General features: G+C 56.9%; 11 protein-coding genes across 11 annotated transcripts; 7 read left to right on the top strand and 4 right to left on the bottom strand.

The window, feature by feature from the left end:
• Positions 1–501: 501 nt before the first annotated feature.
• On the top strand, positions 502–1,470 carry B0I36DRAFT_364963 (mediator of RNA polymerase II transcription complex subunit 8-domain-containing protein; the record flags this gene model as incomplete). The annotated part of the gene is made up of 2 exons (XM_046159067.1): positions 502–632; positions 708–1,470. 2 exons carry the CDS (start codon positions 502–504, stop codon positions 1,468–1,470), a joined length of 894 nt encoding a protein of 297 aa, XP_046010611.1.
• An 846-nt stretch (positions 1,471–2,316) lies between these two features.
• B0I36DRAFT_143778 (uncharacterized protein) lies at positions 2,317–4,152 on the top strand. Its single transcript, XM_046148414.1, has 2 exons — positions 2,317–2,365; positions 2,424–4,152. Exon 2 carries the CDS (start codon positions 2,498–2,500, stop codon positions 3,986–3,988), a length of 1,491 nt encoding a protein of 496 aa, XP_046010610.1. The 5' UTR covers positions 2,317–2,365; positions 2,424–2,497; the 3' UTR covers positions 3,989–4,152.
• A 343-nt stretch (positions 4,153–4,495) lies between these two features.
• Positions 4,496–5,335, bottom strand: B0I36DRAFT_351292 (uncharacterized protein; the record flags this gene model as incomplete). Its single annotated transcript, XM_046156996.1, has 2 exons — positions 4,496–5,140; positions 5,294–5,335. The coding sequence occupies 2 exons, from the start codon at positions 5,333–5,335 to the stop codon at positions 4,496–4,498; spliced, it is 687 nt and encodes a 228-aa protein (XP_046010609.1).
• Positions 5,336–6,086: 751 nt separating this feature from the next.
• B0I36DRAFT_143751 (uncharacterized protein) lies at positions 6,087–6,930 on the top strand. The gene has a single exon (XM_046148413.1). It carries the CDS (start codon positions 6,222–6,224, stop codon positions 6,771–6,773), a length of 552 nt encoding a protein of 183 aa, XP_046010608.1. The 5' UTR covers positions 6,087–6,221; the 3' UTR covers positions 6,774–6,930.
• On the top strand, positions 6,265–7,736 carry B0I36DRAFT_327965 (uncharacterized protein). Its single transcript, XM_046154534.1, has one exon. The coding sequence runs from the start codon at positions 6,757–6,759 to the stop codon at positions 7,276–7,278; it is 522 nt and encodes a 173-aa protein (XP_046010607.1). The 5' UTR covers positions 6,265–6,756; the 3' UTR covers positions 7,279–7,736.
• A 274-nt stretch (positions 7,737–8,010) lies between these two features.
• On the top strand, positions 8,011–9,416 carry B0I36DRAFT_364960 (uncharacterized protein; the record flags this gene model as incomplete). Its single annotated transcript, XM_046159066.1, has 3 exons — positions 8,011–8,174; positions 8,231–8,562; positions 8,662–9,416. 3 exons carry the CDS (start codon positions 8,011–8,013, stop codon positions 9,414–9,416), a joined length of 1,251 nt encoding a protein of 416 aa, XP_046010606.1.
• Positions 9,417–9,779: 363 nt separating this feature from the next.
• B0I36DRAFT_143733 (uncharacterized protein) lies at positions 9,780–11,470 on the top strand. Its single transcript, XM_046148412.1, has 3 exons — positions 9,780–10,217; positions 10,298–10,909; positions 10,998–11,470. Exons 1-3 carry the CDS (start codon positions 9,968–9,970, stop codon positions 11,255–11,257), a joined length of 1,122 nt encoding a protein of 373 aa, XP_046010605.1. The 5' UTR covers positions 9,780–9,967; the 3' UTR covers positions 11,258–11,470.
• A 213-nt stretch (positions 11,471–11,683) lies between these two features.
• B0I36DRAFT_385755 (cytochrome c oxidase biogenesis protein Cmc1 like-domain-containing protein) lies at positions 11,684–12,494 on the bottom strand (the record flags this gene model as incomplete). Its single annotated transcript, XM_046161080.1, has 2 exons — positions 11,684–12,048; positions 12,260–12,494. The coding sequence occupies 2 exons, from the start codon at positions 12,492–12,494 to the stop codon at positions 11,684–11,686; spliced, it is 600 nt and encodes a 199-aa protein (XP_046010604.1).
• An 802-nt stretch (positions 12,495–13,296) lies between these two features.
• B0I36DRAFT_375496 (uncharacterized protein) lies at positions 13,297–16,962 on the bottom strand (the record flags this gene model as incomplete). Its single annotated transcript, XM_046160372.1, has 3 exons — positions 13,297–16,313; positions 16,379–16,572; positions 16,679–16,962. 3 exons carry the CDS (start codon positions 16,960–16,962, stop codon positions 13,297–13,299), a joined length of 3,495 nt encoding a protein of 1,164 aa, XP_046010603.1.
• A 2,099-nt stretch (positions 16,963–19,061) lies between these two features.
• On the top strand, positions 19,062–21,616 carry B0I36DRAFT_327958 (Lipin/Ned1/Smp2-domain-containing protein). Its single transcript, XM_046154533.1, has 3 exons — positions 19,062–19,485; positions 19,554–19,862; positions 19,922–21,616. Exons 1-3 carry the CDS (start codon positions 19,234–19,236, stop codon positions 21,563–21,565), a joined length of 2,205 nt encoding a protein of 734 aa, XP_046010602.1. The 5' UTR covers positions 19,062–19,233; the 3' UTR covers positions 21,566–21,616.
• A 474-nt stretch (positions 21,617–22,090) lies between these two features.
• On the bottom strand, positions 22,091–22,978 carry B0I36DRAFT_364954 (transcription initiation factor IID, 31kD subunit-domain-containing protein; the record flags this gene model as incomplete). The annotated part of the gene is made up of 1 exon (XM_046159065.1): positions 22,091–22,978. One exon carries the CDS (start codon positions 22,976–22,978, stop codon positions 22,091–22,093), a length of 888 nt encoding a protein of 295 aa, XP_046010601.1.
• Between the last annotated feature and the right edge of the window lie 1,088 nt (positions 22,979–24,066).

The following is a 24,066-nucleotide window of genomic DNA, read 5'->3' as shown; positions in this document are numbered from 1 at the left end:
CTGTGCCAACATCTCGCGTGCCGCAACTCATTGCACACATGAAAAGGAGCTGTGGTTGGTATGGATTGGACCATTCTAAATAAGTATGTGTGAACGATGTTGGGGCACGTAGACCCTCTCAGAAGCTCTAGCCCAACGGCTACATGCGTGCAATGATGGTTGTGGCTTTTTAGACAGAAATGCGAAGATTGCATTAATTGTGAGGATGGGGCAAGAAGAATGGCTCTGCATCCTCGGATGTTGTCCCGAACAAGACCAGGAGGTACGGCTTAGTCATCTGCATAAAATATCTTGGCAGTAGTCTGGGATCAAGCATCCCCAAGCTCCAAGCTTCCAGCTCCACAACGCAGGAGGCTCTGGAGACTTGATCGTCGTCCCTACGACGCCAAAACTATTTGACAAGTCGCATGCTGTTGCCGACAAACTAGAGCCACCGCTGTCACGCCCATTTTTAAAGCTCTCACTGCACCCTTTTCAACTGCTCAGCTCGCGCCGCGCAAGATGGCATCTCTTAATCTCAGCCAGGACGAGCTAAAGGCCGTTGAGCAAACGCGGCAACGCCTCTCACAGTTGTCAAACAGCATCGGCAGCCTCAAAAACGATGTGATGCATCAATACCCTTTACCACCGCTGTACGATCTGCTTCGTCGCCCACTCATCAGCACGTCTTTACTGTCAATGCGCTGACCGCGAGTCTGATACGACAGAGAATCGCTGCAAGCATCCGCCGACATCCTTCAACACAATCTCCGCACCCTGCTTGACATTGTGACTCAGCACAACGACCTCTTCACGCGCGTCGCCGTTCATCCATCTACAAACTACCCGGGACGTACTCAAGAAGGCATACTGTTCCAGTTGCTGCGCAAGAAAGCCGACCCAGATGTGGCCAACTCGATGGACGAAGGGCGCAAGACGCTCGCCAACCTCGCGCAAGTCGGAACCAGCACCTCCACGACGGCCGCGCCAGCAAGGAACGGCAATCCCGGCAATGATGCTGGCAACAATGCCACCAAGCATGCGATGCTTCTCTCGATAGATCCAAATGCCGAGCAAGACGGTGCCGTCATGGCGCGGATTGAGGCGCAAGAGTCGGAGCTGGAGGGCATATGGAGCCGCGCACAACAGGCGTGCCACGAGCGCGTCATGCGTTATGCGCAGTTTGAAGACAACGACCCATACACAGCCGAAGAGCGGGAGATGGGAGTCGAGAACGTACGCACAGGCCTGAGGAAGCCCCTCGAGTCAGATGACGAGGACGAGGACGACGAAGACGAAGATGAGGATGGTGACGGGAACCAGGCTGGCGGCATGCGCCGGGCCAGTGGAGATGTTGACGATGACGATGTCATGATCATTGACCGACCGCCTCCGCCCCCGGCTCCAGCTGTCAAGGCGCACGATGTGGACGGAGCCGCGCTGGAGAGCATACTACGATTTGGGGCAAGAGGGGAATTCTTCGCTGCTTGATGGCCGGCATCCATGACCCTTGGAGAGTGAGGGGTGTATCGTGCTGCAAGGACTCGAGGGACGACCTCGCGGATTCAAATCCATGTGTTTGTGCCGCACACATCAAAAGCCTTTTAACACGGGTACTCGTCAAACCTACAGGAGGCACAGGCGCTTCGGGCTTCAATTGGCGAATCAAGTGTCAAAGAATTGAACTCAGAGTAGCTACAATATCCTTGGTACCTGCGACGATCCGCTCAACCCCACTTGTCAGCTTACACCAAGTCTCCCCGCGTTATCCAATTCGCAACACAAGGTATATCTGTGTCTGGTTTGTGCCTATATGCGGCGCTGACATGCATCAGCTAAGCTCCATTGCGTGTCCCAGAGGCTGCGGTGCTCGGATCAGCGGAGGGAATCTTGCCCTCGAAGCCGCTTATAATATTGTAATGGTCGTGTGTTGCCCATGGGAGCGTGGTCTTTGGTCTGCATGTGCCAGCCCGTGCGTCCTGCTGCTTTCGATAAAGGCGCCACACACTTCCCTACATCTTGCACCTTGGTGTTGCCGATACTCGAAAACCATTCTTTTCCTTTGGCCCGGCTTTGCTTTGCCAAGCTTGAGCTTAACGGCTCCTGTGCAACTTGACACGTCGCGTACGAAGCAGCCTCCGACTCTTCTCGGCAAGGGAGGCTTAGCCAACTCAAAAAGGGCGGCAACAAAAGACCCGGCATTGTTGCAGTAACCCGACGAATCCAATCTGGCCTACCGGTTTTGTCTCATAAGAACGGAGGGTATTGCCTGTGACGCCTCATCTTCTGCCAGATCAAAGTTACCCACTGAATGTTGCAGATTACCGTCAAACTAGATCGTTCCCTCCTAGGTATGCTGCGAGCGTCATGGACAGTGCTATATGATGTGAGACAAATCTTGGATCTTCACACGAGTGTGACTAACAACGTATCGCGTCACAAAGAAGAGATATCTGCCTCAGTTAGACATTCCTCAGCACAGGATACACAAACAACGACATCAGAGACGCTGGCGAGAATGACAGTCGCGAACATTCGCGAGGTCTCTGACTTTGTGGTACCCAGCTCCGGAGATGTATTTCCAGGTCACATGTCACAAAATGCCCCTAAACACGACTGTTCCCTCGAGTCTGTTAGGAACCAGGTGTATAAGGCTGAGAACGTCAAGTCTTTGAGCGGAAACTTTCAGAGCGAGAGCTTCGAAAAGGGGCCTTCGGAATCTAAATTTCTGCGCTTGCCCACCGAAATACGCCTGTATATATACCGCCTCGTGCATGAGATGCACCGCGTTCCCTGCCTGGCACAGACTCTACCGTGGTACCCAATGCCATCGTTAAAGCCGTATACTACTCGGGAGCTGCGGCTCCACAGCGGAGCGGACGAAGCTGCGCCTGACCTTGCGAGCCCGACGAGCTTGTGCTGGGAGACAGGGTGCTCTTCGTCGGCAATGTCAGACACAGCCTCAGTACCGCCCGTATTCCTCAGAACGTCTTCGATCTCATCTCGGTCAAGCGACGGCGAATTAGAAGTATCTAAAACCACGGCTTGGAGCTATCCCCGTCAGCGGCCGCCCACGCAACTACTTGCACCAAACAGGCCTTCCGGGAAACTACCGACAGCTCTCCTCCTGACCAGCCGCGCCGTGTACAGCGAGTGCCGGACCATACCATTTCAAGACAACGAGTTTGTGTTCCCAATGTGGTTATCCTCGGGACTATGCTTGGCAACGAGCCTCACAGGCCGTTTGGCAGATTGGCAGAAGGATGCCGTCCGCTGGGCGCGTATTGAGTTGTTCTCGCGTGACCTGGAGGCCGTGTTCATACCTCGGGCCCTTCTTGACGGTTCGAATGACTCCCATGTGCAACATACCGACCCAAACAACACAGCCAGTCCATCGGCAGCAGACCGCGCTGCCTATGCCTCGGAATGGAGCCAGCTGTGTATCTCGTGGTCCAAGAACCTGCGCGGTCTGCGGCTCAAGATTGTGGCTGCCCAGCGCGCCTGGTTCGGTGCGGCGTGGGACACGGCGTCCGGCTTCGGGGCCCATGCTCCCGAGGTGGCGAACGCTCCTGCTGCCATCTCTATTGCCTTGGCGAACAGCAGCCCCAGCATGGCACTCGCGACAAGTGCGACAACCACGAGGGGTTTTAAGAGTAAGGAGGGGTCGGAGGGCTCCACGCCGCGCGGCATCATCAGCATCCTCGACGAGCACGGCCGCCCGAGACCATGGATTACGCATGGTCTTGCCATACTCAGGGGTTTGAGACAGCTTGAGATTGAGCTCTGCCCTGTAATGCCTTTGTCTGCTGCAGCAGTTGCTTCTGGGAACGGTGGTGCCCACGACACTGGTGATCAGCAAGGCGTCACTACTGTTGAATCCGCCGTAGACGAGGAGACGAGATCTAAAATACAATGGTGCGCGGATCTCGAGGACGCACTCAATCGCCAGAAGGCCGCTGGCGAGGAACCAATTAAAGTTGTGTGTGTCACCACTAACGCTTCCGTATGATCGTCGTATATTGCATCAAAGGTGCCTGCCCACGATGATTGGACGGAGAAGGGAGCACCGAGGCATGTGTGCAATCCTTGCAGATGAAGTCGGATCGAGATGACACCCAGCAGACAATAGTCACCTGTCATCAAAAGTGACAGACATCATTCACATTCATAGTCAGATCCCTGTTCCGAAGGCAGGAATAAAGATGTCTAGAGGCTGATTACAACGCGATTGGCATAACTAAGTACGTATATTCGTCATGTCGTCAAACGTGAGTCGTACAAAAGCCGAAGCGTTGCGTCTGAGCCACGGCTGGTGAAGTAGTACAAAAGCCCAACAGATGCTGATCTTCCCTGAAGCGAGTATTAAACCTTTCCTTATGCGCCACTAGATCTACTGTGTGGTATCTAGAAGACCAACGGAGCCCAACCACCACTCCCTCGCCCGCAGCCCCAGATATGATGTGTAATTTCCACCACTGGGGCTGACTTGGAACAACTGCGGATGTAGGAACGTCTTCTATGTGTAGTATCGAGAGCTGCGGCTGACTCTGCGGACTTCCCTGGCATTGGCCTCGGGCCGGACTTGATAGACGGCTGGTGGCGCACGAGGACTTCTGCCGCGAGACGGCACCTGTTCCGGCCCCGTCTGCCGTGCGTAGTATACATCGCGAATTTCTGTGGAGCGCCGTGGACTCCGGTGGGAGTGTCGCGACCGCGAGCGATGCGTCTCGTGGTGATACGGGTAACTGTAACGACGTGTTCGAGTGGTTTTCTCGTGGCTGGGCTCGTAGGTTGTACCCCAGGTTTCCGGCCGTTCCCAGTTGAGACAAGAGCGAATGATCCACAAGAGAAGGAGGAAGCCGACGATGGAGCCGATGACTATGCCCGCAATGGCGCCGCCTGACAAGGTGGTACTGTCATTGGTGACGACTGTGCCAGTGGTCACCACTGTCGTGGTGGCCTGGCGGGCCAGGACCACCTTTGTGGCAGCCTGGATTGTGGTTGTTGTTGGCTCGACCAGGCGCTCAACAATGAGGTCGTGGAGGGCGTGGGGATACTGTAGTGGCGCCATGCTGACTTGTGCTCTGTTGCGTAAATGTTGCGAATAGTAGTCGGAGCTCTCCAGAGCACGGCGTGGCGAATTCACGAGGGGCCAGAGGACCTAGTCACGGGTGAGCGGGCGACGTTGAGCAGTCAGTGTATTTTGTGGGCGGTGCCAGAGACAATGGAAGACCAGAGAGCATTCCCCTCTCCATGGCGGCGGGAGCCACGGGCCAACTCTATTTCTACTATGCCTTGAACTGTGGTGTCGTACCGGCTGCAGTGCTGGTTCGAGGTGTGCGAACGATGACGACATGGCGTGTGGGTGCCATGTGCGTGAGGGCACTAGCGATGGCGCCAGGCCCGATGGGAGAGGGCGGACCAGGCCCAAGGAGGAAAGAAGGAGGGCGCAATTGGCATTGTCTCGTCACAACGACGTGCAGGAAACTGGGAACCAGAGCGCGAAATAGAGTTGCAGCTGGCAGGGATGGCCCGGCGGGGGAGGTGTTGCGTGGCGTGTGGGTGGCTGGAAGCGAGGCGGTCGCCCATCTCTGCGCGAGTGCACTCTCGCCCCAGCACGCTCCCGCCAGCGCTGTTGCGGCCTGCAGTAATTACAGGACAGACCAGATGATGCAAAAGTGAGCACATGCTGATGGCGGTTCTCTCGTCCTCGCCAGGGGCTCCGCCAATCCAGCACCGTCTGCCGCGACTATCCCCCTCACGCTCATCGGGAGCATGTCGGGCCAGTCACCAGCGAGGAAGAAGATAAGATGCATGCTGGGAGAGATGAGAAACTGAGCAGACTCGCGGCGTGGGATCGGAGCCGGAGTTGAACAATTTGAACTGTGCACGTCGGCAATGCTTTGTAGTTAAGGCGAGTGCCTTCCGTAAAAGGACCAGGCTCGCTTGCACGCACCACACCTGGAATGACAAGCTCAAGGTTTTGATAACATGCCTCGCTCGAGCAACATTCGTGGGGGTGCGCAGGTGCGCGACCTGGGATCCTCTGAAGAGTGAGTCGACAGCTTCGCTCGGGAGGATGGAGCCCGAATCACCACCAAAGCACAACAAATCCGACTCTCGCCTGACCATGCGTGCCTGGCAGCTTCATTTCGTCCCACTGCCGGCCAGTCGGCCCAGGACGCTCGCCCCCGCGGTTTCTGTCACTCCAATCCTGCCCGGTATGCCCTTGGGCTCTCGACATGGAATATTCCCAAAGCTCCCCTCCTCCTCCAAATACTGTCCCGGGCGGCCGATGTCGAGACGGCCCGCTTGGCACTCGCACCCACAAGGCAGAGCTCGTTTGGCGGAAACAACAGTGGTCCTTCCGCGGAGGCCTGTCGCAATCCTGCGCTGCGAGATGGCGACATATCCAGGCATCCGGGAGTTCCCCTGCCCAGCTCCTGCGCAACAGTGACCCGATGGTTGGAGCTGCACGGGCCACGGCGCCTACGCGGTACAGAATGCTCAGGCGGTCAGGCCAGGGACGAGACGGCCCTGGTGTCCGGCACGGCACGATCTCGGCGTGTATCCTCGCCTGGTCGCATCATTACAGGTCTTGGCCACCAAGGCCCTTCCCCACGAATGTCGAACCCTGCCAAGTCCGCGTCACCAACGGCCACGGAAACATGGTGCGTTTGTCAAGGTGGAAGCTCGCGCGTGTAGAGTCCAAGGCAGTGCAACAAGGAGCCCTGGTGCGAAAGACACCACTGACAGAAGGAGCCTCGCATTCGTGGCATGAAAGCAGCTCATGACCTCGGCTCCGCGGACAGACGCCATCACTCGCACACGCATGAGCCCTGTTCCAAGCTCCGCAAGCCATACCACGGCCTTGGTGCCGAGGAAAATGTGCTACGCCATAGTCCTATACCGACATCCCCGCCAGAAATCCCGGCCTGGGAGAATCAGGACGCGGTCGTCACGTCAAATACTGGGACCCTTTGCTCAAGGCCGGGCCCATGGCACCGCTTGGTGAATAACATGAGGAAGAGGAACACAAACCTGCGGCCTGGCCTTATAGGGTCCACACTCACAAGCAAGTGCAAGTTCGTTTACGATCGGATGCAATCAAGCAGCTCCTGGCGAAAGACGGAGACTTACGGCCAACCTGGGCGCCAGCCAGGCCAGATATCCAGAAAGCATGTCGCCTGGTTCCAGCCCCGTGGCAAGGAGGCATCTTTTCGAGGTGGGTTCTGCAATCTCGAAGAAAATGCCACGCATGGCCACCAGATGTGCCGGAATGCACAGCGCGAGTCGTGAGCTGCCCTTATCTGAAAGCCATGAAGGACGCTCTAGGGAGTGTCCCAGCCCCTGCTGCATCAGGACCCTGCCGCCAGGGGACGGAATGGAGGTGGAGGTCCGTTCGTGTTCGCAACCCAAGAGCCTGCCGCCTTGGCCGTTGCCTGCCGCGGCAATAGACAGGGCTACCGTCTGGCCAATCTTCGAAGGCGTGCGTCTCTGCAAAGGAATCCTGCACGCACGAGCTGCGCTCCCGCATCTGCAATGCTGCCGCTGGCATCTCAGGCTTGCCTTTGTGGCTTCGGGCATCCCTCCCCACTCTGCATAGCCAGCCACTCCCATGCCGCCCCGTCCCCTGATTCGTTGTTAGTCTCCAGTGTCTAGGGCTTGCGGCGATGTGACTGACACATGACTAATGCAGCCCCCAACAACGTTCAGGGACACTAGCTCCGGATTGGTTCAGCTCACCCGCTTGCGACGATGGCACCTGGGCTGTCCGAGCTCTGCATCCTTGAGATTATCTCGGGCCAGGCCTCCCGGCCCTACCTAGGTAGCTCTTGTCGTTCGTCGCTCTCACGTGGAGACGTCGAGGGGCGGGACGGCTCATAGACACCAGCTCCATAGCTGCTGCATTGCCTGTCCTTACCCCCGTGCCTGGCTGTTCCTGTCGTGCTGTTATTTCTTTCCAAGATTTGATCAGACATATTCTCTCACCATCGCCAGAGGCATTGCCAGCACCATAATTGAATCCTCATGGCGCCGACAAAGCTGCATGTTCTCATCGTCGGGGCAGGCCTTGGCGGCCGGTTCCTTGCCCAGATCCTGCGCAAAAAGGGCATATCCTTCGAAATCTTCGATGAGCATCCCGTCGAAAGAACAGATTCTGGGTTGTGGCCAAAGGCACTGACTCTGCACAGGTCCGTCGCCTCGCTTGTGGTTCTGGGGACTGTCCTCGTGCTGACTGTAAATGTAGTGTCGTCCAATCCCTTGATGCGATGTTGCCAGCCGATCTGCCTCCAGCAAGGCAAACTCTGGACGTATGCTCTAGGCTGGGTCTCGAGACACAATCCTGCATCTACATAGGCGGCAACCCACGTCTGGGGGTCGTCAATAGCCCGCACACACCACTCCTCCATGTCAGCCACCTCGAAATGTTGCTCTGGCTTTCCACAAACGTGGTAATTACACGAGGCAAAAAGGCGTGCAAGATTGACGAGACGGCCGATGCGGTCGTCGTGACCTTTGAGGATGGCACGTCGGCAACGGGAGACCTATTGGTGGGTGCGGATGGTGTCGACAGCTTCGGTGAGTCTTGTTCTCCTTTGAAATGCGATCCGTGTGGACTGCAGCAGTTCCGTCGGTATCACATCTTGTCCCTTGCACCCAGAAGCTGACAATATCTAGTCCGCCAACATCTGCTTGGGGAAGCTAAGACGGAATGGCTCGAAGGTGTTGCCGTCCACGGGTCTGTGATTCTTTCAGGAGACGACTTGGAGCGACAGCTGGAATTAGGGCATGCTTCCAGTATCATGCCCACAAGACCTGATCCCACTTTTGACGTCATGTATGCCGCACTTCTGGAAGTTCTTCCCGACGGAAAGTCGGCTCGATACGCCTGGCAGGTTGGGGGCTACGAGGAGGGACCAAGGCGCGATGGATACAACATGGCCCCCGAGGATCTCCGGCAGAAAGCATTGGATCTTACCAAATTGATCGACCCCCGAGGACGCAAGATTATCGAACAAACGCCAGCAGAGGGGATCGAGGGCTGCTTTTATTACAAGGATGCCAAGATTGAAGAAATCCCGGCTGCCAGGACGACGCTAATGGGAGATGCCGCCCACACGTGCGCGCCGTTCAAGGGCGATGGAGCGGTGCAGGCTTTCCGCGATGCCATTCGACTTGGCAACGGGATTGCGCTGCTAGAGTCAAAGGACCGTGACACGATCACGAACATGATCGGTGATTATCTCGCCGAGATGATTCCAAGAGGGGTGGCAGCAGTTCGGGCAGGCAAGGCAGCTCTGACCGAGTATACAAATCTATTGTCGAGACCTCGCGTCTTTGGCAACCGGCTGGGGCTCGTGCCCGAGGAAAGGCTAACCTTGGAACCCAGCGGGAATATCAAGGTTGAGGTGACTGCTGTTGCAGCTTCATAGTTCAATACCATCCAAGACTCGCAAATCGAAACAATATATCTCACATCTTCATTGAGACTTATCAAGTGCAGGCTTTGCACGGAGGTGTCAACAGCCATATCATAGAGGCCAACTCGAACTTGCCCCGGCGAAACTTTTCGCAAAACAGCAGTTGAAAGTGTGCACCACGACTCTTGGCTCATCCCCATCTCCTAGCTAATAGGGCTGAAGCGCAAGGTGAAATGTGCCCCACATCATCGAGGTCTAACCTTGTGCTGCGAGTCTGGACCAGGCACTACCTGGTGGGTCATGCGAGATTCAGAGTGCTGCGAGATCGGCCATCAATTTTCAGGGCTCTGATTCATCCCACCATTCACGAATTATCGATAAGAAGCGCAACGCAACTTACACCCGGCAGACCGCATCACCCCTCTACGTCGCCCGTCGAGAAAGCTGCCGTCGTCATATTTCACAGCAGGCTGTATATTCCCGTCTTTTGCTCCTGTCAGTCTCACTGCACGCCCAGCCGCCAGTTTTCGATCGAGGATACCGCAACCACAACCATTGCAATCATGGCCCCTACCGTCCTCCACCTCCGTTCCGAGGACAAGCACCTCGAACACCGCTCGGCCCTCACGCCGACCACCGCCAAAGCCCTAATTGATGCCGGCTACACAGTCAACGTCGAAAAGAGCCCCGTCCGCATTTTCGACGATGATGAGTTCACCAAGATTGGCGCCACGCTGGTGCCCACCGGCAGCTGGCGCGAAGCCCCCTCAGACCACATCATTGTTGGTCTCAAGGAGCTCCCAGAGGAGACTTGTACGTTGCCCGTCTCCTGTCCCCCGGGGTTTCTCTCTATAGTCTCAGATGTGGAATCTAACTGACAGTTTGCCAATCAGTCCCGCTGAAGCACGTCCACGTCCAGTTCGCCCATTGCTACAAGGGCCAGGGCGGTTGGGACACCGTCCTCGCCCGCTTTCCCCGTGGCGGCGGTACTCTCCTCGACCTCGAATTCCTGCAGGACCCCGCGAGCGGCCGACGTGTCGCCGCGTTCGGATACTCTGCCGGGTTCAGCGGTGCAGCGCTGGCCCTCAAGACTTGGGCGTGGCAGCTGACCAACCCGGGCAAGCCGCTGCCTGGGGTCGAGAGCTACCCTAACGAGAGCGCGCTCGTCTCGGATGTCAAGGCCGACATCGCCGCCGGCCAGGCCAAAATTGGCCGTGTCCCGCGGGTCATCGTCATTGGTGCGCTGGGCCGCTGCGGCCGCGGAGCCGTCGATATGGTCACCAAGGCCGGCGTGCCCGAGGAGAACATTGTCAAGTGGGATATGGCCGAGACTGCCAAGGGCGGGCCGTTCAAGGAGATTACCGACAGCGACATCTTTGTCAACTGCATCTACCTGACTTCGCAGATCCCACATTTTGTCAACCGCGAGAGCCTCAAGGCCGCAGACCGCAAGCTCAGCGTAGTGTGCGACGTGTCTGCCGATACCACGAACCCTTTCAACCCAGGTGAGCCACTATACACATCTGCCCCTCGAAGGCGTGCACATAGCAATCGCGATACAGAAAACTGACTGAACTCTTCCTCCTCCTCCAGTGCCCATCTACACCGTTGCCACGACCTTCGACAGCCCCACTGTGCCCGTCGAGGGTGTCGAGAACCCGCCAGTCAGTGTCATCAGCATCGATCACCTGCCCAGCCTTCTGCCCAGAGAATCCTCCGAGGCCTTCAGTGGCGACTTGCTGCCTTACCTGCTCAAGCTCAACGACTGGCAGAACGACCCCGTCTGGGGCGGCGCCAAGAAGCTCTTTGACGAGAAGGTGGCGACTCTGCCAGCGAGCGCTCTCAAGGAGTAAAGTTGCCATTGACCAGGGGAAGCTGCCAAAAAGTGGTTTGATGCGTAAAAGGCCAACATGATAGATTTTAGATATGACAATGGTAGATATCGCACCATTGATGGTCAACATCGTGCCTTATGGCTTCCTTGCAAATCGTGTCTCTGGATGGGATCACCCCATCATGTACCAGAGTGTACACTGCTCTTGCTCATGGCTCGGCTGTGCCACTCCGTCCTCGTAGGTCGTAATTTGGCCGAAGGCTCGTTCAGTCCGAGAGATTTGGTACACATATGCGTCTATTACGAGGCAGAATATAGCAAGGCTTTATACACTTGTCGTACAAGGGACAACATCCCGCTCCTTCTCGCGCGGTCGTCTGCTTGGGGACTCTCGTTGTCGCTGCCCTCACCATAGGCGACCACAGACCACTGCTCCCCCACAGCGTCACCTGCTTTGGGAGGGCGAGGACGACGACGGTGCGGCGGCCGAGGCATCCGGAGCTTTCCTGACAACCTTGCCACCAATCCTCTCTGGCCGCTCGAGCTTCTCGAGCTGCGCCTTGAGCCTCTCCGGATCCTGGTCTGGCAGCCCCCACCACTCGCGGTGGAACTTCTCCTGCTCGATCTTGCGGCGCTCCTTCATCTCGCGCTCCCTGGCGCGCACCATGCGCTGCGCGAACCACTCCTCGCGTGCCCGGTCGTGCTCCTCGGGCGTTGCGTGCAACGCCATGCATGAGTTCATCTTGGTCGATATCGCGCGGCAGGCGAAAGGGATCGTGAACGTGCGGCCGCGGGCGCAGTCTGCGAAAGCTGTTGGGGCAGGGCACAGGCTTGTTAGCGAACTCTTATCAGAACCGAAAATGCACCACCCGTGCCGTGGTTGCGAGGAACCAGAGGCCGCCCTCCAAAGCCCAGCACAGCTAAGGACCGAGGTATACCTGGGCCAGACGTTGAAGACAACCCGACAGCGAATCTCCCGTCGCAACAGCACGACACAACACAGAAGGGGGCCGGAACGAACCTTTAATCTCATCCGCACACTGGTCCCGCACCCTCTTGTTGAACACCTCGCGCACCTGCGCTTCCTGACTGGCAGAGAGCGGTAGCGGGTTCCTGGAGGGCATGCCTGATGACGATGACGGCGCTGAGGGTGCCGGTGGCGTCGAGTTGATGTTGCTGCTATTCCTCCGCTCGCCGCCGTCGCCGCTGCTGCTGCTGCCGCGGCCTGCATGTGTCGGAGCACCGTCGGCGGCCATTGCGGCCATCTGCTTCCTTCCCCTCTTTCGTGGAAATCGTTCTTGTGCGGTATGTACCCTCCTAGTCGGGTTCAAGTCTATCGGGCAAGTCTGTCGCTGGGTATCTTGCGAGCAGTGAATTGCCCTTCGGGGCTAGTCCAGGAGAGTCGGGTGAGTGTCGGAGGTATGCCGCCGTCGACTCGTCGTCTCTTTGTCGCTGTCGGACGATCCTTGTGGTGGGCCCAAGCGAACCTTGTCGATGACTTGCCTGAGGGTGGTCGTGCTGAAATCACGAGAGCGTGGAATTGTGTGCCAGGGGGCAAGAAGGAGTCTGTGAAAGTGCAGAGTGCTGTCTTCTCCAGTGGCTGCAGTGCAGGAAGCGCTCAAAGGTTGAACTAACGTGTATGTGCAAGCCGGATTGGCAGATTGAGGGTATGCACGACGTGGATCAGCAGCAAGCACAGAGCGAGTTCGAGCACATTGTCGACGGGCTCCGCTCGCTGGAGCTTGCAGGACCATCCCTGCCAATTCCTAGAGTTCGCTTACTGCCGTTAGTGGCCGCCTCGACCCATCAACCTGTTCCTCACCAAATGTACGATGCGTGCCGTCTACTTTTCATCCATTTCCTGACTGCTGTTGCATCTGTGCTGCCGTTGCAATAAAGAGCAGCAGTGACGTGTGGAGACACGGAAAAACTTGGAAGTGTCGAAGCAAAAGTTGGGAGTTCATACTAGCTATTCCTACGCTGCCTATCATACTCATCCGCTGGTACCGATAATGGCAATCCTCGTTCGAGCTACATGTGAGCAAAGGTGGTCATGTCCTACTTGTCCTCGCTTCCTGGAGAAATGGGCGCCAATTCGGACCGGTCCAGATCCAAGCTCTCTTTCTCCTTGCCCGGCTTCTTCTTCATGGTGAACCGCGCGCCCCAGCCACCGCTCTTGTCCTTCTTGCCCCCGCCTGGACCTCCGATAAGCGGGCTGCTGTTTACACTCTCATAACTTCGGCCAAGGGCGCTGAGCTCTTCGCTATTCTCCTCGAAGCTTGTACGCTCCAGAGGCGTATTCTTCTCCGAGTTGCTGACGCTGCCAGGACCCTTCTTGCTACTGAAGTTTCGCCCGACAGAGGAGAGGCTGAACTTAGACGAGCTACCCTTCCGGAGCAGTTTCTTAAACGTGTTATCCTGCTCCTTTAGGGCATCAGAGGGTGTGTTGGAGAAAGATTGGTCCAAGCTAAGCGATTCGCGAGACTCGGAAATCGATGGGGTGTTGACCGACAACGTGTCTCGAGAGTAGCGAGAGTCCGATGGCGACTCATCAACAGAGAGCCTGAAAGAGTCCGAGGCGGAAGCGAATGACTCCCGCAGCTTCTTCTCCTTGGCGGCATCTTTGTCCTTGCCCTTAGCTTTGCCCTTGTCCTTTGAATCCTTGGCATCCTTGCCGTTCTCGGAGCGGTCTCCTCGAGGCCTGAAAAAGGCGCCCATGAAGCTCGGCGCCGCTGGGTTCAAACGTTGACTGAGACTCTTGGACGAGGGTCTGGTTCCGATCACCCCGACTTGACTTGGCGAGGCGTTCAGAAGCTCCGCATCATCCAGAATCTCGTCATCAGCATCTGCCAGAGTAGTCTTGAGGGCCGAAGGAGAGCCATGGATAGATGGCCGGCGCGACGGGTTTCTAGAAGCCCAAGGATTATCCTCTTGGGGCCAGATGCGATTCGGAAGAGGACGTCCCCATATAGACCCATTCTCTGTGGATGGTCGAGGAAGCTCTTGTGATGCGATGGAGCCAGGGCGAGGGCTGCTGGGATCGCGATCCGCAAACATACCACTGTTTGTATTAGAGGCGAGACCAAGGCGACTGGAGTGCAAAAGACCTCGAGGGCTAGAGTCCAAAAGGTCTGGACCAGCAGAATTCCGGTTGAACATGTTCCAGCTCGCCGAAAAGCTGATCCGCCGCTTATTGGATGGCAGATCCCCTTCGCCTTGACGTGGGAAAGACTGACTCTGGCCTGGCTTCAACGACCCCAAGGCCGGGGGTTCTTCAGCCCCGGATTTTGGTGCACGATGCAGCCATGGCAAAAAGGTCCGACGCCCATTGAGCTGTGATGCAGGAGCCGCTGGAGAGGAAGGGTTCCCATGATCGCCACGAAAACCATGCAGTGAGCGGTGTTCGTTGGCGTCAGCGCCTAGCTGTTGGAAAGGGAGATGCTGAGACGATCCCTGAGGACTGGATACCAAGCTTGTAGATTGCGGTGATGAAGCAGGGGACCGCGTCTCGTTTTCTGGTGTTCCACCTGTTGGCCAGACGTGCGGCTGTTGAGGGCTATAAGAGGCATCTTCAAATACATCATTGTCGTCATCTTCGAGGAGGTCATCCAACATGCCAGCAGGCAGGAGAGAATGAGCGGTAGGGCTGAGTGGAGCTCCAGCGGTGAGGGCACGGAACCCATCCTCATCAAGTGGGTTGGAGAAGTCGGCAGCAGCGTCCAAGAATGGCACCTGGAGGAATCCTGGTGGAAGAGCCGGTGCTCGTGAGCCTCCACTGAACCCAGCGGTCGGCTGGAACGGCAAATCCGCCTGCACAAAGTTGGATGTGGGCGAGGGCACTACAGTGTTTGCCGTAGCATTATGGCTGCTATGCATCGGATGGCCCATTGGATCCAGGTGTCCTTGCAGAGCACCGTTCTGGTCGTACTCGGCTGCGTTTGGTTGAGCGTACATCATGGGCAAGCCAGACTGTCGTGCTGTGGCAACTTGCTTGGCAAGTACACGCCCGTAATCTGACACCATTCGGAGTTTCTTGTTCGACGAGAAGAGCTGTCGTTGTAGATCACGTGCCCGGAGCTCCCAGTCACGTCTGATCTGTCGGTCCGTCTCGCGCCACTCCTCGCTCTCCTCACCCCCTGGTAGCTTCTTACGCTGCTCCTCAGCGTCCTTGAGCTCTTTACCCTTCTCTCTGAGCTCCTGCTCGTCTTGTGCCAGGCTTGCTTGGAGAGCTGCGATTTCCGCACGCAGCTCTTCGGATCGAGAGTCGCCTTTCTCCTGCAAGCTGACCTTGTCTTTATCGAAAGTAGCCTGGCGTTTGGCCATGGAGGCCATGTCCTTTTCCCACTTTAGAATGTCATCCTCGAGCTTCTTTCGCTCGTTCTGCCGTTCTCGCAGTGTCTTTTCCTTCTGTGTCTTGCGTTGTTGGGCATTTCTCATGGCTCTCTCAGTCGAGTTCATCTCCTTCTTGAGCTTTTCCGTCATATCGTCCTTTTCCTTGAGCTCGCGTTTCTTGGCTTTCTTCTCTTCGGCGAGCTCATCTGTCAGTTCTTTGTTTTCCTTCTCGTCTTTCGTGATTTGCAGCTGTGTCTCTTCGATTTCTGTTCGAATACTTTGGAACTTTTCGCCAAGCTCATGCAAAGATGTTGTGGAGCCGTTTTCAAGCACATCGTGGACGGACTGGTCCATGCTGGCAGTTGATGGTGAATGCTTCCGTGTTAATGTGTTGCGGCGGCCAATCGCGCCGGAGGTGCTTATTCCGCCATCGCGCGGTGGCTGTGCCGGACTTTCAGGAATGACGGCGGTCTCGACTCCCGCTGCAGGGCTTCTGGCGACACCATCGTCGTCCACGGTCTCGAGATTGATCGCGTGCTGTTGCTCCTCAGGCATGAAATTAGACGGGAGGCGGCCGTCACCCAACTGCGGGCGTCCATCTCGCGTGAATGTGCGAAGGCGGATGACACGGCTTCCAGCCTGGAAGTTGTTATACCCAACAGCGATGACACGGACGTTGTAGAAATGGTTCGGCTTGAGCCCCGTGACGGTGATGGCAGTTTCGAGATTCGCCGATTCGCCGACTGGCCAGATGTCAGAACCACAATCCACCAGACAGTCTGCATATTCATCACCAATCGATGCTTACCATTGACTCCGTTGACCTGAATGAGAAACTTGGCCACGGGCCGGTTGGCGCGTGGCCGCGTCCAGTTGAGTGTCGCAGCATCAGCACGAATGCCAGCCAGGGACACATCCGGCGCATCTGGCACGTCGACGCCCAAGACTCCAATCAGTTCCGGCACGGGTTTCCAGAGTGTCTGCCATGCTCGGTGAGCCAACCTGCAATGACCACTTGGAGTCAGCCAACGCGTCACAGGGTGAAATATGAGCGGAATGCATGGTGCACGCATGGGGGCGCACGCCCATGTGGGGTGTGATGCCATACCAAACAAAGGCCGCGCCAGTTATAAGCATGTTGGCATGGTATTCGAGCAGGGAATCGAGGTGAAGGAAAGTGGCGACCTCAAGACAGGAGCTGTACACGGCGGAGGGAGTCTGAGCGGCTAGATCTGGGTTGAGCGTCCAGAAGAGCACGAATGAGGCGAAGGCAGCGAGGAGGTTGAGGTATAGAGATTTAGACCTGTCGACGTAGGACCACGCAAGAATGGCACAGACGACGAGGATTGTGGAGGCGGCAGACGTCGGAAGCCACGAAGTCGTCCATAACATGTCGGCACGAGGTCGGCGCCCAAGGACAGACTCGGGAGCCAGGAAACGAGGGCACTCGTGACGTCGGTGGGGGTGGTCGGGCGGATGATGGAAGGAGGAGGAGGTGGAGGAGGAGGAGGCGACGTCGGGGACGACAGGCTGGGCGGTGGTGCTGGGTGAAGGAAAACAACTGCCGGGATCCAAAAGGAAATCTTGCACCATAGAGGCCAGTCAGCCAGTGAAGGGGGGGCGGATCGTGTGGGGAGGGGGTCCCAGCACGCGCAGGCTCCACGCGCAGAGATGTCTCGACAGGTAAAGTAAGGCGGTCCCAGCAAGAGTGCCCGCAGCGGGATGGCGTATCGATTGGGAGCAGCCTGCAGATATGACTGGAGTTGAACGGGATAGCTGGAGGGCAAGGGAAGTCTGGCTCGTCGTCTGCGTCAGGGGACGAGGGAGGTATAGTGATGACGCCTTGCTGGCTTCCAAGGTTGGGCTTGGGGCGTGTAAAAGACCCGAAGCGACGCAACTGGGCACTGCAGCCTCACCCGCATCTCGCGATTTAAGCTAGCACTAGGTAGTATTCCAGCACAACTGATTGGCTCCGATTGCATAAAAAGTCTGACTGCCAGAGGTCTCTCGCGAGCATTTGTAGCTCTGGGGATTCCACGTAATGATTCAACGCCAGCTACGTATTCGACGGCCCATCCAGCTTATTCTCATTGTGCTGCATGCAGTTGATGTTGTTCATACACAATGCTTGTCTCTCAGGACGACGCCACGCCGGCTGTTAAGAGTCAAAGAACTGCGGAGCATTCCATGCTGCATCGGACAGGTTGCGATACCAGCGATTTCTGATGCCCAACCTGCAAGGCTTCAGTAGACTTCTGCAAGCTCGTTCAAGCGATCAAACAACGGAAACCCTCGTGGCACTTAGCGGAAGACATGACCGACAAAGCGCAAGTTGACTCTTTGGCGGGGCGTCAGCTCGTCCCTATGTAAAAGACCCCGGGGGGCCACCATGATCAGAATAATGGAGGAAGATGGCGTCTGACAAAGAAATGCAAAGCAGGCAACCGGGCGCCTGTGAGCACATGACTCCGAACCTCAGAGGTAAGTGGGAACCAAACAAGGCGACTGGGCTCCTCGGCGTCGTCCGACACACATGCTGGAAAATCCGTGTTGCCTGCCTATCAATCCATCCTTGGTGGTGGAACCAGGAGCCATGTGCGCGTGGAGCAGCTTGTGGCCACGCCGAGGAATCGGGCCCGTTGGTGGCCTGGGAGTGCTCGTGGGTCCACGAGACCGGCGAGCTACGACCAGACGAGCTATGGGTTGTCTCTGGCTATCACTATTGTCACATGTCTCAGCCCGGTCAAAATCCAGAAGCTGGTTCCGCATCCGCCAGAAGACCCCGTCAGATAGCATCCGCAGCGCCTGCAGGACGGGCAGGGCAAAATTTTTCGTTTTCGTACACCGCGCGCTGTAGGAGCATGGAGGATGCCGACGGCCGTAATAGTCCCGCCCCGACACATGTGATGATGGGCCCGTTCGCGAAGCACACCATGTTCGCGAGGTCGACGTGCGCAGTAGTGCTCTGCTCTCGCCTGGCCGGGATGGCTTGTGCAGGGAGGGAGCACACGCTGCCGAGCTTGCCAGGGGTTTGCATCTCTGGGCACCCCCAGCAGGGCTGCCTTGTTGAGCCGCTGCTGCCAACAATGGCACGAGGCGGATGCGACCACCTATCACTGGTGTATGCGTGCATGCATTACATGCACGCTGGCAGCGCTAGACGTCCGGAGCATGCCGGCTGCACATGCTGTCTTCCCAGGAGCGCCTAGGGCGACTGTTGAGTCGAGCTGCTGGCAATTCAAGCGGCAGAGACAGACAGGTGCTGGCTGAGACCAAAGGCAGATCTGTCGACTGTGAGCCGGAAGCGAGGCGTACATGTAATATGATCCGAGAGGATGGCGGATAGGTTGTTTCTGCTGGGGACGGAACGACAGCACTGTACTGCGTAGGGTGCATCGGAGAAAGAGCAATGCTGCCAAACTGCCATCACAAAGGCTGGTGGGGAGCGAAGCCGGCCAGCCCCCCCTGCCGCACTGCCGTGTCCACTCATCATTCATTCTCCACGCTCTCCGTTTTGGCTGCTGACTTCCCCAACACCACTGCTGAGCACTGCGTCTCCTCTGCCTCCTCGGCCGTGCCGTCCTCTCTTCTTCAACACAGTTCCTGCATCCTTCGCCACTCCATACTGTTGCCCCTTATTCTTGCACCTCCTCCTTGGCGAGGATGCAGTACGTCAGGAACATCAGCGACTCCGTGTCGACGGCATGGAACTCGATCAACCCGGCTACTCTTAGCGGTGCGATCGACGTCATTGTCGTCGAGCACGACGATGGCACTCTCGCCTGCTCCCCGTTCCACGTACGCTTCGGCAAGTTTTCACTGCTGCGTCCGTACGAGAAAAAGGTCGAGTTTCGTGTCAATGGCGAGAAGCAGGAGTATGCCATGAAGCTCGGCGAGGGCGGCGAGGCCTTCTTCGTCTTTGAGACCACAGACAACATCCCTCAGAGCTTGCAGACCTCACCCCTCGCCTCCCCCGAGAGCAGCCCCCCCTCGATCCCGCCCAGCCAGCGCAAAACATCGAACTATCAGAACCCGACTTTCTGCAACTCGACAATGACCCCATCGGCAAGCCGAGGTCTGCCACTGTCACCGTTGCTCGGCCAGGCCTCAATGCACTGGGCCTCGAGAATCAAATAGCCAACCTCGCCCAGTCGCAGATCACGAGCGCGGAGCTTACAGGCGGGAGACCACCGTCTCGAGCACTTGGTGCCGTTCCCAAACATATTTATTATAGCGACAACATCTTGCCCACGTCTGCGCGAGCTCATTCCGATCTTGATCGGGCGAGCAGCGTACCTCCAGACGACCAGCTTGAAGCACCAGGCAGCCCCGCCAGATCTCAATCATCTAGGATCCCCCACCCCTCGATGAGAAGGAAGCACTGGCTCGAGCAGAAGCATTGGCGGAAGAATTGTCAGCTGTCAACATTCCCAGTCATGTCACTAGCACTGGTGACCTCATGCTTGACATGACGGGGTACAAGAGCAGCGAAGAAGACGCCATCCGCGCCGAGATACTCGCTCGCAATATTCTGTCAGAAAAGCTCGAGGGTGACTATGACATCGGAGCTCTCTTCGGCATGGATGAGGAAGGCAATTTGTGGATCTATCGCAGTGAAGATGCCAAGGATGCTGCGATGAAGAAGACAATGGCCAGACTTCGTCCGGCAGCAACAATCGCTGCTGATGCCGCTTCCGATCCCGGCTACCAGAGCGATGATTCACTATCTTCCTCCCGCGGCCCCTCGCATCGCAGGTCAGAATCTGATGCCGGCCACAATAGCGACACAACCCCTCCCACGACACCGGGGACCGCGCCCACGGCTGGAAATCCCAACAAGAACTACGCCAAGACTCTGCGCTTGACTAGCGACCAATTGCGGAACCTCAATTTGAAGGCAGGCGAAAACACCATGAGCTTCACCGTCAATCGCGCTACCTGCCAGGCCAACATGTACCTTTGGAGGCACGATACACCAGTTGTGATCTCCGACATTGATGGGACCATTACCAAATCAGACGCACTGGGGCATGTTCTATACCGAATCGGACGCGATTGGACGCACGCCGGAGTCGCCAAGCTTTACAGCGATATTGTGGCCAATGGATACAACATAATGTATCTTACTAGTCGTTCCGTGGGGCAAGCCGACACAACGAGAACCTACTTGGCAGGCATTGTGCAAGATGGCTATCGCCTTCCGAGGGGACCGACGATTCTGTCCCCAGACCGCACTGTGGCTGCACTCAGGCGTGAGCTCTACCTTCGAAAGCCCCATGTCTTCAAGATGGCTACTCTGCGGGACATCAAGAGCCTTTATGGCCCCGTCAACCACTGCTTCTACGCCGGCTTCGGTAATCGCTTGACAGATCAGATATCGTATCGAACTGTTGACGTCCCTCGCAATCGAATCTTCACCATCAACTCTAATGCGGAGGTCTCATTGGATCTTTTGAGTCTCAACAAGATGAGACTTACATACGTGAGCGTCACAGAGGTCGTCGATCACTATTTCCCTCCAGTCAGCACGTTGGTCAAGGGTGGTGGAGAGGACTTTACCGACTTCAAGTACTGGCGCGACACTCCACTTGAGCTTGATGACTTTTCAGCAAGCGACAGTGAAGCGACCACTGAAGCTGAGGACGAGGAGGACGAGGACGAGGACGACGCCGAAGACGAGGATGTTGGTGAGATGGGTGACAGCTACATCTCGAGGGGTTCCGAAGGCGACGTGGCCAACAGCATGGGGGCAGCTGAATATGACGAAGACGACGAGGACGACGCGGACAATGAGGAAGAAGATGCAGGACCGGATGATGAGGATGCAGAGGCCGAGGAGGACGACGATGAAGTCGACAGTCTGGAACAGCAAGTCGGCCCACCTAAGCAGTCTCCAGTTGCAACGAGGCCTACCAAAATTTCGACACCGGGTCCAGACATCAACGCCGAGCTCATCACGGGGGTTAAAAACCTCGAAATCACGAAAGACGCGTAGTGGCGGGTATCATTCTAGTGAAGACGGTCTTCAACTGCTGTGGCACACAACGCGTGCGACGAGCCATCATCCGACCATGGACGATCCATCAGCATAACACTTTTCAAGCGTACTTGGCCGGCACACTCAACGATTTGGATTAGCGGGGCATATCAACGGCGCCTTGTGTTTATTTACAGCGTTACTTGTCATTAGTCGGGTATATAATATCTCAACGGGAAGGCATATGTGCATTGCATAAATATAGAAGGGATTTCCAACATGATTTTAATAGGCCCATCTGCTTGTGATACGTGCAGGGTCAAGTGAGGCTTGTGGAATGGGCGCCAGACTCGTGTCTTTACTACACGCTTGAAATCAGCCAAAAGAAATAGATCTTTGACCATGTCGAGGCTCGTGGCCCCAGCGCGACGGTGTGGATAGCCAGTGTTATGGCGTGGCCGATATCGTAACCAAGACTCACGGGCACGATTTGGATATTGCATTCTTGCTCGCATACCACGATCGGAGGTTTTGAGTCCTTCACTACTCCATCCCTTCCATGTCCTCGTCCTCGTCTCCTTCCAATTCGTCGCCAAGCATGTCTCCAAGGCCGCCCTCATCGGCCTTGGCACCATCAGCCTTGCCCGCCTCAACCCCTTCCATGGCGTCGCCTCCTTTGGCAGCATCCTCGTCATCCTCGTCGGAGCTGTCATCATCCTCGTCGTCCTCCGCAGCAGCTTCTTCCCACTTATCTCTGAGCTGCCACCCCATCCCCGTGAGCACGAACCGCTCATGTGGCAGCCGGATCCCCCACTCGTTGGCTGGTATCCTCTGAAGCTGCACCTTGTTGCGTTCCTTTGCCAGCTCGGCCAGCCACTCTTTACTTGCGGCACCTCCCGCACTGCCGCCTGCGCCACTGCCGCCGCGGAACTGGTACGCCTGCCGTGACGCGATCGCGACGTTGATGGCATTGGTCGACACCGCGGCATCCCCCGCAGCAGGCGCGCTGGGCGCCGCGCCGTGCGATGCCGACGGCTTGCTGCCGGCATGCGAGATGTACGGGTCACCCGACAGATGCAGTGCGTCGTTCAAGATGCTGCTGGTGTGCCGGTAGGCAAAGTCGAGGAGGAGTAACGGCACGCGGCTGTCGAAGCTCGTCACACCTTGCGAATTGAGGAGCAGCTCGATGGTCCGGGCATCGCGCGGGCGCGGTGCTTGCGCGGAGGGGTTCGCCGCCTGTCCGGCGCCGGCTTGGCCTGATAATGTTGATGTTGGAGCGGCTCCGGCGCCTGCTGATGTGGATGTTTGCGTGTTTGGGACGGTTGTTGAGCCGGCGCTCGCCGTGGTGTTTTGTGTTGCATTCTGCGATTGTGAAGGCGCGGAGCCTGACGACGCAGGCACGCCGTTGGTCTGAGAGGCTGTGGTTGCCATGACGGAGTCGTCAATGGCTTTTTGCGCGCGGGAGTCTGTGGAAGTTTGGACCGAGTGACGAAGCTGCTTGAGAAAAAGTGCGGCGGACAAAGTCGAGGAGACGTGACACGAATTATTGCGCAACTCGGAATGCTTGTCGTGAGGGTGATGCGTCTGATAGATCTAGGCTGCCCAATAGGTAGCGCCAATTCGTGCGTATTCGGGGATTATGCGTACTGTGGTGAGGTGTAACACTGTGAAGTGGTTGGTTGAACTGAAGCTATCCAGTTTGCGATGAGGCAGCTGCGGCTCCGCGTTCATCAAGGCAGGCGCGTGCCTGCAGGCAGGGGAGGCTGTCAGCTCAACCAATCGGCAGGCAATACTTGTTGGGCTCCGCAACCATTCGATGTGCGGAATAGCAGCCGCTCACTCCTTTGCACGAACCTGGAACAGCGACAAAACTCACTTAGAAGCCTGCTCCCCGGATTTGGGATGAGCCATGACAGGAACAATGCCCAGCACGGGTGTGGCGTGCTGCGGAATAGTCGTCGTATGTTCTGGTCTGATCTGCATTCCTCGTTCTCGACGTGGAAATTGTGGTTCACCCCCGAGGCACGATTGGTCTTGGCATTGGGTTTGCAGGACAACTGCTGGTGGGCATTTGTAATGGCACAATGACAACCGCAGGGCGTTATTCTCTCATTAGACTCCTGCATGTTCTGCTATCTACGCCGCCTTCGCAGATTTCCTCGCAACACTTTTCGAGTAGCCAGAGGACTTCTAGCTTCCAGGGACGAGCACCGGAGATCACCCCCAGAGAATGACTAAGCTTGGCCCTCTGCGCGGCAGAGGGGTAAAAGATTTGATTGAGTTTCTCCAGCCCGATGACCGAATAGAGGGGCAGCAGCTGCAGAGGGATTCTTGATGAGCGGCCCCACTGCGCAACCGGCGCCGGCGCTGCGTGTATGACACACGCGCTTGCAAGAGAGCTGATTTATTTCCATGCCCTTGATTATCATTGGGCTCGCTCTTGTTCGTGGAACCAGGACCCTTCCAACTTCGACTCCCACCCAATCCATAATCAATTCGGTGTGTGGCCCAGTGACAGC

This window comes from Microdochium trichocladiopsis (genome assembly GCF_020744255.1).
Source record: "Microdochium trichocladiopsis strain MPI-CAGE-CH-0230 chromosome Unknown B0I36scaffold_7, whole genome shotgun sequence".
In the NCBI taxonomy this organism is placed as follows: Eukaryota; Fungi; Ascomycota; class Sordariomycetes; order Xylariales; family Microdochiaceae; genus Microdochium; species Microdochium trichocladiopsis.
Note: the sequence above shows the minus strand (reverse complement) of the source record. Positions and strands in the feature narration are given on the sequence as shown.